This window comes from Oryctolagus cuniculus, chromosome 11 (genome assembly GCF_051225735.1).
Source record: "Oryctolagus cuniculus isolate XC-2025 breed Fujian yellow rabbit chromosome 11, ASM5122573v1, whole genome shotgun sequence".
Lineage (NCBI taxonomy): Eukaryota > Metazoa > Chordata > Mammalia > Lagomorpha > Leporidae > Oryctolagus > Oryctolagus cuniculus.
In genome coordinates, this window is record NC_142877.1 from 59,911,998 (window position 1) to 59,924,770 (window position 12,773).

Genomic DNA, 12,773 nt, shown 5'->3' on the forward strand with positions numbered 1-12,773 from the left:
TGCATTTAGCTCTCTAAATGCCCATAACAAGCAGGACTGGGCTGGGCTGAGTTGGGATTCCATTCCAAGTCTCCCATCTGGATGGTAGGGACCCAACTATCTGAACCTGCTGCTTACCTGCTGCTCCCCAGGGCATGTACCAGGAATTAAACTCAGGAACTCTGATATGGGAGGCAGGTGTCTCAGTCATTAGGCCATTCCTCAATATTTAAGATTAATGCAATAATGAACCAATGCCAGTAAGCTCCCAAGCAATCTGAACGCCATAATGCAATGCCAATCATTGTTCTGTGGATCTCCATGACCAGAGATTGTAGTGATTCATTAGAAATCTACCTATAAACATTTAGTGAGAGTCCTTACAACAAAGCCAAAGCTTACAGTTTATACAGAAGCACAAAATATGGTTTGCATGCCCCAGGTAGTGTAGTATAGTGAGAAGAGCTTGTAAGTCTGAAGAATGACTTGAAGTATAGTTCTGTCACTTACTGCTTAATGTCTTTGGTGAAGTCTACTCTATAGTTCAAGTTTCCCCATCTGCAAAATGGTGGTGATAACTATCTTACTTATTTTAAAAGTCTGGGAGGCACTAAAATAGCAGTGAGCACTTTTCGTTTTCAACTTTTAAAAGAAAAAAAGATTTGTTTTATTTATTTGAAAGTCAGAGTTACAGAGAGAGAGGGAGAAACAAAGAGAGATCTTCCATCTATTGCTTCACTCCCCAAATGGCCACAATGGTCAGGGCTGGGCCAAGCTGAAGCCAGGAGCCAGGAGCTTCTTCCCAGTCTCCCACATGGGTACAGGGGCTCAAGCACCTGGGCCATCCTCTGCTGTTTTCCTAAGTGCATCAGCGGGGAGCTGGATGGGGAGGGGAGCAGCCAGGACTTGAACGGGTAGCTATATGGGATGCTAACATTACAGACAGTGGCTTTACCTGCTATGCCACAAGGCCAGCCTGTTTTAAACTTTAATGTAAAGCATTTCACTATAGATTAGGTCATGTGAGGAAAGCCACTGAGACAATTTATCACACTTCTTAGTCTTTGTTTTGTTTTGTTTTGGACAGGCAGAGTGGACAGTGAGTGAGAGAGAGAGAAAGGTCTTCCTTTTGCTGTTGGTTCACCCTCCAATGGCCGCCGTGGAGCCAGGTGCTTCTCCTGGTCTCCCATGGGGTGCAGGGCCCAAGCACCTGGGCCATTCTCCACTGCACTCCTGGGCCATAGCAGAGAGCTGGCCTGGAAGAGGGGCAACTGGGACAGAATCCGGCGCCCCGACCGGGACTAGAACCTGGTGTGCTGGCGCCACAGGCAGAGGATTAGCTTATTGAGCCGTGGCGCTGGCTCTTAGTCTTTTTCAAACATAAGACACTTACTAGCTACGCTACTCCCAAATTCTATCATTATTTTTTGATGGGGAAGGCAGTGGACAACTTTAATTATTACTTCTGATGATAATTCTTTCTACTGCAAGCAAAACTTAATATTTTACTGTTCCCCAGCTAAATCAAAAAGCTATCACACATTAACACATACACTTTTCAGTGATAACTCTGCTTAAAATAATCTGTGATATGCTAATTTTATTATACAATGATTAAAAACAAAATCCTCTTTCCTGCCCCAACCCAAAAAAACTAAAACATTAAAAAGATTTTTAAAGGCCTGCATTGTTAGGATATCCAAAAATATTGAGCTATTTCTACTAAGGGAGCAGATATATTTTAAAGAAAAATTCACATGTAAAAATTTTTTTTAAAATGAAGGGGAATAAAAAGTGGCCATTTTCCTCAGGAAGCCAGATGTGAGCAGAGAAAGTGCCATTTCAGTACAAGCAGTACCAAATTCTCTCAGGCTCTGTGGAAGGCTCCTGCTGGGTATCCTTTCAGGCATCAGAAACAGACTGTAACCACATTATAGATAATGAAAAGAAAAGAAGTCAGACTCACTATTAGGAAATGTGTAGGTATGTGCATACCAGTGTGTGTGTGCATACCAGTATGTGTGTGAATGTACACAATTTGGGTGCACAGTGTAGGCCAGAAAACTCTACCTGTACATCATCTTCATAAATGTTTTACTAATAATATAATAAAGAAGCTATGAGGAAGGTCTCTTACCTTGGCTCTTTTTCTTGCATGACCATGGTTGGATGTCCGCCTCTGTGAGAAGGGAATAGAAAATATAAAGATGGGGAAAATCAACACTGAAGTTAAAAGCAATACATGTCTGCAAAGAAAAATCACTAACTGTTAAAACCATTACACCAATAGCTAAACTATGATGAGAATCACCTGGTGTGGTTGTCTCCCTACTGAAGGAGGGACCACAGGCCACCGATAGTCACACCACTCACCATGAAAATGAAGAGCAGGAGGACTGATTTACTGGCTCATTTCATGGACTGGTAGGAATTACATTTGAACAAGCCATGGGATTGAATCCTCTTCTAATAAAATACTTCTGGTAATGAATGTCACTATCATTGCATGAAATTTTTTTGGGGGCTTGATCACAGGAGACTATTTAATGCACACCAGATGTGAGATATGGTCCCTAACTATCTCTCTCTCTCTCTCTCTTTTTTTTTTTTTTTTTTTTGGACAGGCAGAGTGGACATTGAGAGAGAGAGAGACAGAGAGAAAGGTCTTCCTTTTGCCGTTGGTTCACCCTCCAATGCCGCCGCGGCTGGCGCACTGCACTGATCCGATGGCAGGAGCCAGGTACATATCCTGGTCTCCCATGGGGTGTAGGGCCCAAGGACTTGGGCCATCCTCCACTGCACTCCCAGGCCACAGCAGAGAGCTGGCCTGGAAGAGGGGCAACCGGGACAGAATCCGGCACCCTGACCGGGACTAGAACCCAGCGCCGGCGCCGCAAGGCGGAGGATTAGCCTAGTGAGCCGGGGTGCCGGCCCTAACTATCACTTATAGTAACACGTTTATAGGACAACACAGCCAGAGTTTCAACACAAGATACCCATAATACTTGTCCTTATAGTTGTGGAAATGGAAAACAGTCTTTTTCCCAAGTACCTCTCTCCCTTAGATGAGACTTCTTCCAGTTCTAAGCTCCTGCTGATGACTTTTATAGTCTAGATCAGATATGCAAGATGGGACAGGATAATAAAGAAGAAAGCATGGAAGATAGGGTCAAATTTTCCACAGAAAATGGGGAGAAAAAGTGGGTAGGGAATGAGACAGAAGCTGAGGAAGATGAGAATGGGGTGCAATGAAGGGAGGACAGCTAATTAATTGACAAGATTTCCAAACAACAAAGAAGTCAAAATAGGGGCTTTGGCATAGGGTTATAAATGGGATGAGGAACTTCGGGGTTCTGAGAAGTCTGGAATGGAACTTACTGCCACTGGAGTATGGAAAGAACTGGGGCTGGGAGGCGGAGGAGGGGAAGTAAGTCAGGAGCAGAATATCAGCCTTGTGTTGGGCAGGTGAGGATCTCTCTTTCCTCAGTCCTCTTCACTAGTTAGCAAACAACACTGTCACAACAGAACGTGGAGAATTGGGGAGCTGGAAAGAGTATGGGATGGTGGATCTGGTCAGTGGCAAGGGTGCTGGAGCAAGGGAAAATCCAAGCCCAGAGATGGCAAGTGGTATCCGTCACTCCTTTTTCATGTCAGCAATACAGACACATGACACAAAATCCAAAAAGTATAATGTGGATGTTCAACAGTAAGTCTCTTTCCATGTCATCCCTCCTATAGGGACAGCCAGCACTGAATTTTAGATACATCCAGAGATCTGATACACATATACAAGGTTAACACACATGTGCACTCAGTTGTTTTTAAAGGCAAGCATATTGTATATGCTATTTTTTAAAGTTTTTTCATGAATACTACTCCATAGGATGCCTACTCTGGTTTTTCTTAATGGCTGCATGGTATTCCATCAACTGGCAATATCGCTTATTTTGCTAGTCCTTTAAACTGTCACACTAGAATGTTTCTAACCTTTTGCCAGTATAAATGATGTCACTGTGTATGTCTATAAATAAAGTACAGCTATAATTCATTTAAAAAATTTTATAAAGTATTACTGTAGTAATTTATACTCCTATTAGCAATGTATGAATCTGTTTACTTCCCAGAATGGATTATTTCATTTAATAGTCAAATACATACTGAAAGCCTACTAGGTACCAGGTACTCTGACAGCTACTGGAGGATACAGAGATAAAAGACACAAACCTTGTCAAACAGGGACTCATAATCCTGTTGGAGAAGACAAACAGACAATTACAATGCAGCACAGCTGGTGCACTAGAGAGGCACTCATGGAGTGTTACAGGAGTACACAGCACAAAGGTCTAACTCAGGTCTAGAAACATACATATTAATACGCTCACAGATACTCAATGCCTGCTACGTGCAAGGTGCTGTGGGAGACTTCTGGGATACAATGGTGAGCTATATTGTACTACTCTTGGGCCTGAGTTTATGTTCTAATGGAATTACACAGTATAGACCCATCAGGGATAGGTTCAGCAAGGAAGGATTCCTGGAGAAAAATACATCTGGGTTAAGTGTTGAAGGATAAAAAGGTCCCAGACTGATGTTGGGAAGGGGCTCAGGAGTTGGGGGAGGCCAGCAGAAGAACACTAATGAAGGCATTCTAGGCAAAGAAGGCATGTAAAAATCATGCTTTCCCCAAACTTTTTGCTCCCATTTATAACAGGGATCAAGGAATAAAATAAGCATTGAATGCCAGAGGTGACAGTTGATAGGCAAGGGACTTGGTCACAGTATATATCATGCTAGGAAATCTTGGACTTTGCCTAGAGCAATAAGACACACAGACAGTTTGAAGAGCAGTAACACAATTCAGTTCTTTTATTTCATTACCAACTTTCTAAAGAGGTTGCTGGCTGAGCAAGAAGGAATTAAAAGTTTAAAGGCAAAAAGCCCAAGCAGGAGGCCAAAGCCAGCTAGCTGGTTATTTAAATGATATAACTAAGTTTAATATAGTTTAAGTGAGGGCCTTGCCCATTCTTCTTTTTTAAAAAAATTATTATTTATTTTTATTTGAAAGGCAGAGAGACTTTCCTTCTACGCTTCACTCCCAAATATCTGCAGCAGCCAAGGCTAAAGCTGAAGCCAGGATCCTAGGACCCAATCACTTTAGCCATCATCTGCTGCCTCTCAGGGTGCTGGAATCAGAAGCAGAGCCAGGAATCAAATTCAGGCACTCTGATATGGGGTGAGGGTGTCCCAAGTGGTGTCTTAATCCTGTAGCATACGCTTGGCCTAAGCAGAATCTCAGAACTTGCATTTTGCAGCACTGTTTTCATGCAAAAGATGATCTGAGTTTCAACTGCTGGCCCCAAGGATAGTAAAAGTAATGAAAGCTTTCCCTTTTCCCTTTTTCTGATGCAATTCATAACAAGGACTCCCACAATAGCATCAGTTAGATTTTCTGGGGAAACTTCTGGGGTGTGAATGAGGAAAAACAGGAAAAGAAGAGGTTTTATTGCTGTTGTTGAAGTGGTACATGATCTGTGGGAAAATAGTAGAGGGGAAGAGGGTTTTCTAAGGGACTGCTCTGTTGTATCCAGGGTGTCTGATGTGACTGAAGACTTTGTAAAATGAGCAGGAGCTCCAGTAGATGGCGGCAGCGGTGGCAGCAGCAGCAGCAGCAAAAGAAGTCAACAAGTCAGAGAAGAACATCCTCCCCCAAACCCCTCATAACCTATTGACACAGCCAGGTGAAGCCTTTTTTTTTTTTTTTTTTTTTTTGACAGGCAGAGTTAGACAGTGAGAGAGAGAGACAGAGAGAGAGAGAGAGAGAAAGGTCTTCCTTCCATTGGTTCACCCCCCAAATGGCTGCTACGGCCGGTGCGCTGCACTGATCCAAAGCCAGGAGCCAGGTGCTTCCTCCTGGTCTCCCATGTGGGTGCAGGACCCAAGCACTTGGGCCATCCTCCACTGCCTTCCCAGGCCACAGCAGAGAGCTGGACTGGAAGGGAGCAACCGGGACAGGACTGGCGCCCAAACCAGGACTAGAACCCGTAGTGCCAGCACCGCAGGCGGAGGATTAGCCTAGTGAGCCGCGGCGCTGGCCCAGTGAAGACATTTTTTAAACCACGTGAGCATCCATAAGGAGTGTAAAACTTATAAAGGTCTTTTTCTTACTGTCTTTGTTCAAGAAGTACATGATATAACAGGAGTTCAGAACATCATCTATCACAGTATTGAGAACATAGTAACTTGGACCCAAAATTTCACTTAATTACTCTTTCATGTAAAATGACAACACATAATCCATAAACACCCATCCCTCTTCTGTCCTAAGGATTTTTTTTTTTTTTTTGGACAGGCAGAGTGGACAGTGAGAGAGACAGAGAGAAAGGTCTTCCTTCATCCGTTGGTTCACCCCCCAAGTGGCTGCTACGGACGGTGTGTTGCGGCCAGGCGTGCTGCACTGAACCGAAGCCAGGAGCCAGGTGCTTCCTCCTGGTCTCCCACGCGGGTGCAGGGCCCAAGGACCTGGAACATCCTCCACTGCACTTCTGGGCCACAGCAGAATGGAAGAGGGGCAACCGGGACAGAATCCAGTGCCCCAACGGGACTAGAACCCGGGGTGCCAGCGCCGCAGGTGGAGGATTAGCCTAGTGAGCCGCGGCGCCGGCCTGTCTTAAGGATTTAAAATTCTTTGCTTTGCTGGTATCAGTGGAGGGGGTAAGCATGGCTGCAACAGTGGCAGACTGTCTCCACAAACTCTGGAAGGACAGCAGGAAGTGACGACGCACACGCAAGAGACAATGGAGAGAAAAGCAGCCGGCACAGAGATCCGGCGAACAGTTAAGAGAAGAGACAGGGAAAGGCAGGCAGCCACAGAACAAATATCTGAGAGCTGTCTGGTTCTAATTTGTCCCTTTATGTTGCTGTAAACTTTAAAGAGAACAAGGCTGAGGTGAATTAAGTTGTCTAGAAAAATTATCCTTCAAGTTTCCAGGCCCTCCAAAATGTTGTCTTGGTTTTGAAATCTAACTGTTGGCTAGATTTTATAACAAAAATGAGTCTTACCCCTGAGCATGAAGGACAGGATTTATATAAATTGGACTTGGGTAACAGAAGAAACCAGCAGTTAGCACAGAATAGGAGAAGGGCTGGAATAGGATGGCTAGAAGAGGTTCAGAGTCCCAGCTGGCAGGCAGCAAAGCAGCAGCCTGGCTGACAACCTCCTGCCATCATTTCTGTACTGCAGTATAAATATGGATGGAAAGCAACATGGCAACCCAAGGGTGAAATTCCTCTCACATTCACCTAGTGGCAAGTTCAGAGACTATTTCTGACACAGAAAATGCTGACTGCTTTAACACAACCAGGATATGACTTCAACACTGTCCAAAGTCAGGAAGCCATTGCTTTAAGAGTTTATTGTATAAGCCACTTTATGATTTGTTAACTATGTGTTGTACATAGTTATTTTTGGTTATTAAAAATATCAAAATGCCTCAAATGTTGTAGGGACCAGTACACTGAGGTCCAAATGAACTAGGGATTTCATTCTGTCCTCTTTGTGCTTCACTGTGGGCTCTGTAACAAAGCAAGCAGGAGATGTTTCTTGAGAGGTCAAGATGGGGTTTTGAAGGAGAATCAAGTTTTCCTATGGATCCTCACTTCTATTCAGATAATATAGAGCATGCACACGATGTACTCTAATCTTTACCTGTGTCTCCTGACGCAAACTGGTATCTTCACCTTCTTTTTCAATTTCTTCCTTACTTGGAGTCTTGGATATAAACTTGTTTTTGTTTACAGATTCTTCTACCAGTTTTTTTTCTGATTCTTTCATTATTTCCAGGGTCTCTTGAGTAGTGTTACTGTTAGACATGTTCTTCAATAGAATACAGTGCCTCTATGGACTCCTAAAGAAATGTCAAATATATTAAACAAGAGGTTGTAGCCATCCTTAATACACATACAAGATTTGTATTTCACATATGTACTTTTTTTTTCAGCAGCCTCAGTATAAACTAGCAAAGAGTCCTTTGATAAATGCTGCTGCCCTTGGAATTTTTCTTTAACTTTACTGAGGTTAAATCAGCATATGAAATAAACTGCATAATTTAAAATGTACAGTTTTATGGGTTATGATATATGCATACAAATGTGAACTCATTCCCACAATTGAGACAGTGAGCACATCCATTAGCCCCAAAGTTTCCTTCATGCCTTATATGGTCTTCCCACCAGCCACAAACCACTGATCTGCTTTTTTTTTTAACGATTTATTTCTTTATTTGAAAGGCAGAGTGACACAGAGAGAGAGAGAGGAAGAGGGAGAGACACACAGAGATCTTCCATCCACTCGTTCACTCCCTAAATGGCTATAATAGCCAGGGCTGGGCTAGGTCAAAGGTAAACACCAATAACTCAATCCAGGTCTTCTATGTGCATGGCAGGAACCCAAGCACTTGGGTCATCAGCTACTTCCTCCCAGGCTCACTGGATCAAAAGCAGAGGATCTGGGACTTGAACCAGACCTCAAAGTGGATACTGGTGTCCCAAGCAGCAGCTTAACCCTCTGTTCCACAATGCCTACTTCCGCTGATCTGCTTTCTGCCCCTACAGATTAGTCCACATTTTCTAAAATTTTATATAAATGGAATCATACACTATCTGGACTCTTATTCAGCATTATTATGTTGAGATTCACCAGCATTCAATTTTAATGCAATTTAGCATTAGTCCTCTTGGCACTTTATTTGCCTTCCCTTGTTCCCTAGAGGAATTTGCTCACATTTTCAGCTCAATCACTTAAATCATTAAATTATCTCTAGAAAAAAGGAAAATACACTATAAAGCTCTGTTCATCACTAGAGAGGGGCTCTCCTTTCTCCAGGGAGAAGTTCCATAGCTCCCATAAACCACAACACTGTTACCAACCTCAAGCTACTCCACTGTCAAAAAGCAGCAAAATCAGACAATGGGTAAAGAATCTTAAATTTTTTAAAAAGATTTATCTGAAAGGCAGAATGATAGAGAAGAAGGGGCAGAGGGATAGAGGGAAGGGGGGAGAGAGACAGAGAGATCTTTTTCATTTGTTGGTTCACTCCTAAAAGGGCCCCAACAGCCAAGTCTGGGCCAGGCTGAAATCAGGAGCCAGAACTCCATCTGTGTCTCCTACACGGGTGGTAGGTGCCCAAGTACTTAGGCCATCATCTGCTGCCTTCCTATGCTCATGAGCAGGCAGCTGCATTCAAAGTGGAGCAGCTGGGACTCAAACTGGTACTCTGATTCGTGAGTACTGCGCCACAACATCAGCTCTTTTTCTTTATCTTCGGGCAAGATGAAAAAGCAAGAAGAGAACTTTGTAGTCAATGGTCCTTTAGACAGATTGGCTGTCTCCCCAGGAGGAGATAATCTTTGCTCTGTCATTTGCTATTTGCTATTTCAGTAGATCCATGGCGTTCCAATGAAAGAGTATCTGTAGAGCAGGGTGGCTGGCTCTTTTATCATTTACTGTCATTACATGGGAAATTCTGTATTATAGCTAACACAGTCCTCTAAGCGTACAGTAAAAAACCGAAGTTGGGGGCTGGTACTGTGGCATTTCCAGACGGGTGCTGGTTAGAGTCTGAGCTGCTCCACTTCCGATCCAGCTCCCTACTAATATGCCTGGGAAAGCAGCAGAAAACAGCCTGAGTACTTGGGCCCCTTTACCCACATGGGAGACCTGGAAGAAGCTGTTGGCTCCTGGCTTTGTTTCAGCCCAGCTCCAGCTGTTGTGCCCATTTGGGGAGTGAACCAGTGGATGGAAGATTCTCTCTCTCTAACTCTGCCTTCCATATAAATAAATAAATCTAAAAAACAAAAACAAAACAGAAGTTGATGCTCTATACACAGATTACTGTCCTCAACTGTTGAAGTCAAACTTATTTGGCTCCAACAAGGATTGTAGAGATTTCTCCTTTGTATAGCTTATGGCTGTACTTCTTCCCCTCCTTTAGAAAGGTTAAGGCTAGAAACTCTCCCAAATGTCACATCTATTTCCAATGTGGCCCTGGAAACTCAGTTAAACAAATAGTACTGCTTCAAGAAAAATGTCACACATACATTTTTCTCTCATTCAAACCAGTTTAACAGGGAAAATCCAGAAGGCTCTAAATAAGCAAAGGTAGGGGCCAATGTTGTGGCATAGTGTACAAAGCTGCTGCCTGGGATGCCTGCATCCCATATGGGTGGTGGTTCATGAACCTAACTGCTCCACTTCTGATCCAGCTCCCTGCTAATGGCCTGGGAAAAGTAGTGGAAGATGGTCCAAGTGTTTGGGCCCCTGCTGCCCACATGGGAGACCCAGGTTAAGCTTCTGGCTCATGGCTTCAGCTTGGCTCCATGCTGGCTGTTGTGGCTATCTGGGGAGCAAAACAGCGAATGGAAGATCGATCTCTCTCTTTCTCCCTTCTTTTCTCCCTCCCTCTCTCTCCCTTTCTCTGTAGTTAATTCTCTTTCTTTCTTTCTTTCTTTCTTTCTCTCTCTCTCTCTCTCTCTCTTTCTCTCTCTTTTTCTTTTTTTCTTTCTTTCTCTCTCTCTTTCTCTTTCTTTCTTTCTCTCTCTCTCTCTCTCTGTCTCTCTTTCTCTCTTTCTCTCTTTTTTGACAGGCAGAGTGGATAGTGAGAGAGAGAGACAGAGAGAAAGGTCTTCCTTTTGTCGTTGGTTCACCCTCCAATGGCCGCCACGGCCGGCGCGCTGCGGCCGGCGCACCATGCTGATCCAATGGCAGGAGCCAGGTACTTATCCTGGTCTCCCATGGGGTGCAGGTCCCAAGCACTTGGGCCATCCTCCACTGCCTTCCCGGGCCATAGCAGAGAGCTGGCCTGGAAGAGGGGCAACCAGGACAGAATCAGGTGCCCTGACCGGGACTAGAACCCAGTGTGCTGGTGCCGCAAGGCGGAGGATTAGCCTAGTGAGCTGCCGCCGGCCTGTAATGCTTTCAAAATAAATATATATATTTTTAAAAAGCACAAGTAACTTTATCTGGATGTTTGCAAGACGACTGCTTTGTTCTTTATGTGGGGGCTCCTGAGCAGCTATCTGGAGACTTAATTTGCTTAAGGCTAGATAAATTATCTTTAAAGGGCCAGAGAGTGATTCACATAATCACAAGGAGATGAAGTTGAATTTAAAGATAAGAAATATTGGAAGAAAAAAATCTAAAAAAAAATCGGAAGAAATTGACTACAAAAGATAATGGTCAAGGCTGGTGCCGTGGCTCAATAGGCTAATCCTCCACCTAGCAGCGCTGGCACACCGGGTTCTAGTCCCAGTCGGGGCGCTGGATTCTGTCCCGGTTGCCCCTCTTCCAGGCCAGCTCTCTGCTGTGGCCCAGGAGTGCAGTGGAGGATGGCCCAAGTCCTTGGGCCCTGTACCCCATGGGAGACCAGAAGAAGCACCTGGCTCCTGCCTTCCGATCAGCGTGGTGCGCCGGCCGCAGTGCGCCAGCCGTGGTGGCCATTGGAGGGTGAACCAATGGCAAAGGAAGACCTTTCTCTCTCTCTCTCACTATCCACTCTGCCTGTAAAAAAAATAAATAAATAAAAAAGATAATGGTCAATATTCCATTTTAAAATTAACTGATTCAATAGCTACAGGATTTTCTATAAAGAGTTATAATCTATAGAACTTAAAGAATCAGTGGCTGTATAGGTTAAATTGTCTATGTATATATTTATAGACTTATTAATAGGCAAACCAATCCTTGGATCTCTTCAGTAAAATTCAGGACATGCCTTCTTTATACCTCTTAGCTGGCAAACAAAAAAGACAAGAATTGGGAGAGTTCTCAGATATGATCTAATGCAACCTCCCCCTACTCCCAAAGCAGAGCCCCTTTACTGTCAGAGAGAAGTAACAAATTCCAGTGCTCCATAGCAGGGTGGAGTGACTTCTGTGCACAATAATGTATTGTATGCTGCATAAGGAACTGGAAGTGAGGAGCTGGGAGGCTCCAACACAAAGACAAGACAAGGGAATGGAAAGGTTGGTTACCTGGTTTACAATGTACATATGTGTGGAAATATTGTACTGTACTCTACAAAATGTATAATTATTGCATATTGCAATAACTGCAACATTCATAAAAAATTTTTAAATAAATTTTTATAAATTTATTTGAGAGGCAGAGTTACAGAGAGAGGGACAGAGCGGTTTTCCATCTGCTGGTTCATTCCTCAAATGGTCGCAATGGCCGGAGGTGGGCCAATACAAAGCCAGAAGTCAGGAGCTTCCCCTAATCTCCCACGTGGGTGCAGGGTCCCAAGCACTTGGGACATCTTCTAGTGCTTTCCTAGGCCATTAGCAGACAGCTGGATAGGAATAGGAGCAGCCAGATATAAACTGACACCCATATGGGATGTCGGCACCACAGGTGGAATCTTAACCTACTATGCCACAGCACTGGCCCCTAAATATAAATTTTTTAAGAGAAAGAAAAACAAAGAAATCTCCTTTCTGTAACTTTCTGAGAGGTTTGTTGGAAAAGTCCTAGGACAGGGTCATCCCACTCTACATGGAATAGTCTTAACTTTATATAATTGTTCCCTACAATAAGCTATTAACTGCTTGAATCTCTATCCTAAATCAGCCTTAAAGTCACACAAAATTAAGATTCTTTCTTTTACCACACATTAGAATTTCAATATATTTCTCTTTTCCAGGCTTAAATAACCTCAAACAAATTTATGCTAGAAAGAGAAGGTGGGGGCCAGCACTGTGGAGTAGTAGGCTAAGCCTCTGCCTATAGCACTGGTATCCCA

General features: G+C 43.7%; 1 protein-coding gene across 50 annotated transcripts in view; it reads right to left on the reverse strand.

Annotated features, from left to right (window-relative positions):
• R3HDM2 (R3H domain containing 2) overlaps positions 1–12,773 on the reverse strand; it is a 176,089-nt gene that overhangs the window by 38,973 nt on the left and 124,343 nt on the right. For 27 of the 50 annotated variants that reach the window (XM_070052495.2, XM_070052484.2, XM_070052491.2 and 24 more), the window contains 2 exons: positions 7,685–7,883; positions 2,117–2,158 (listed from right to left, as the gene is read on the reverse strand). In XM_070052495.2, coding sequence (XP_069908596.1) covers positions 2,117–2,158; positions 7,685–7,849 — 207 coding nt within the window. In that variant the 5' untranslated portion in view covers positions 7,850–7,883. Of the gene's footprint in view, positions 1–2,116; positions 2,159–4,203; positions 4,228–7,684; positions 7,884–12,773 lie in introns of all 50 variants that reach the window. The other 23 variants (XM_070052443.2, XM_070052492.2, XM_070052481.2 and 20 more) reach the window with 1 other exon arrangement.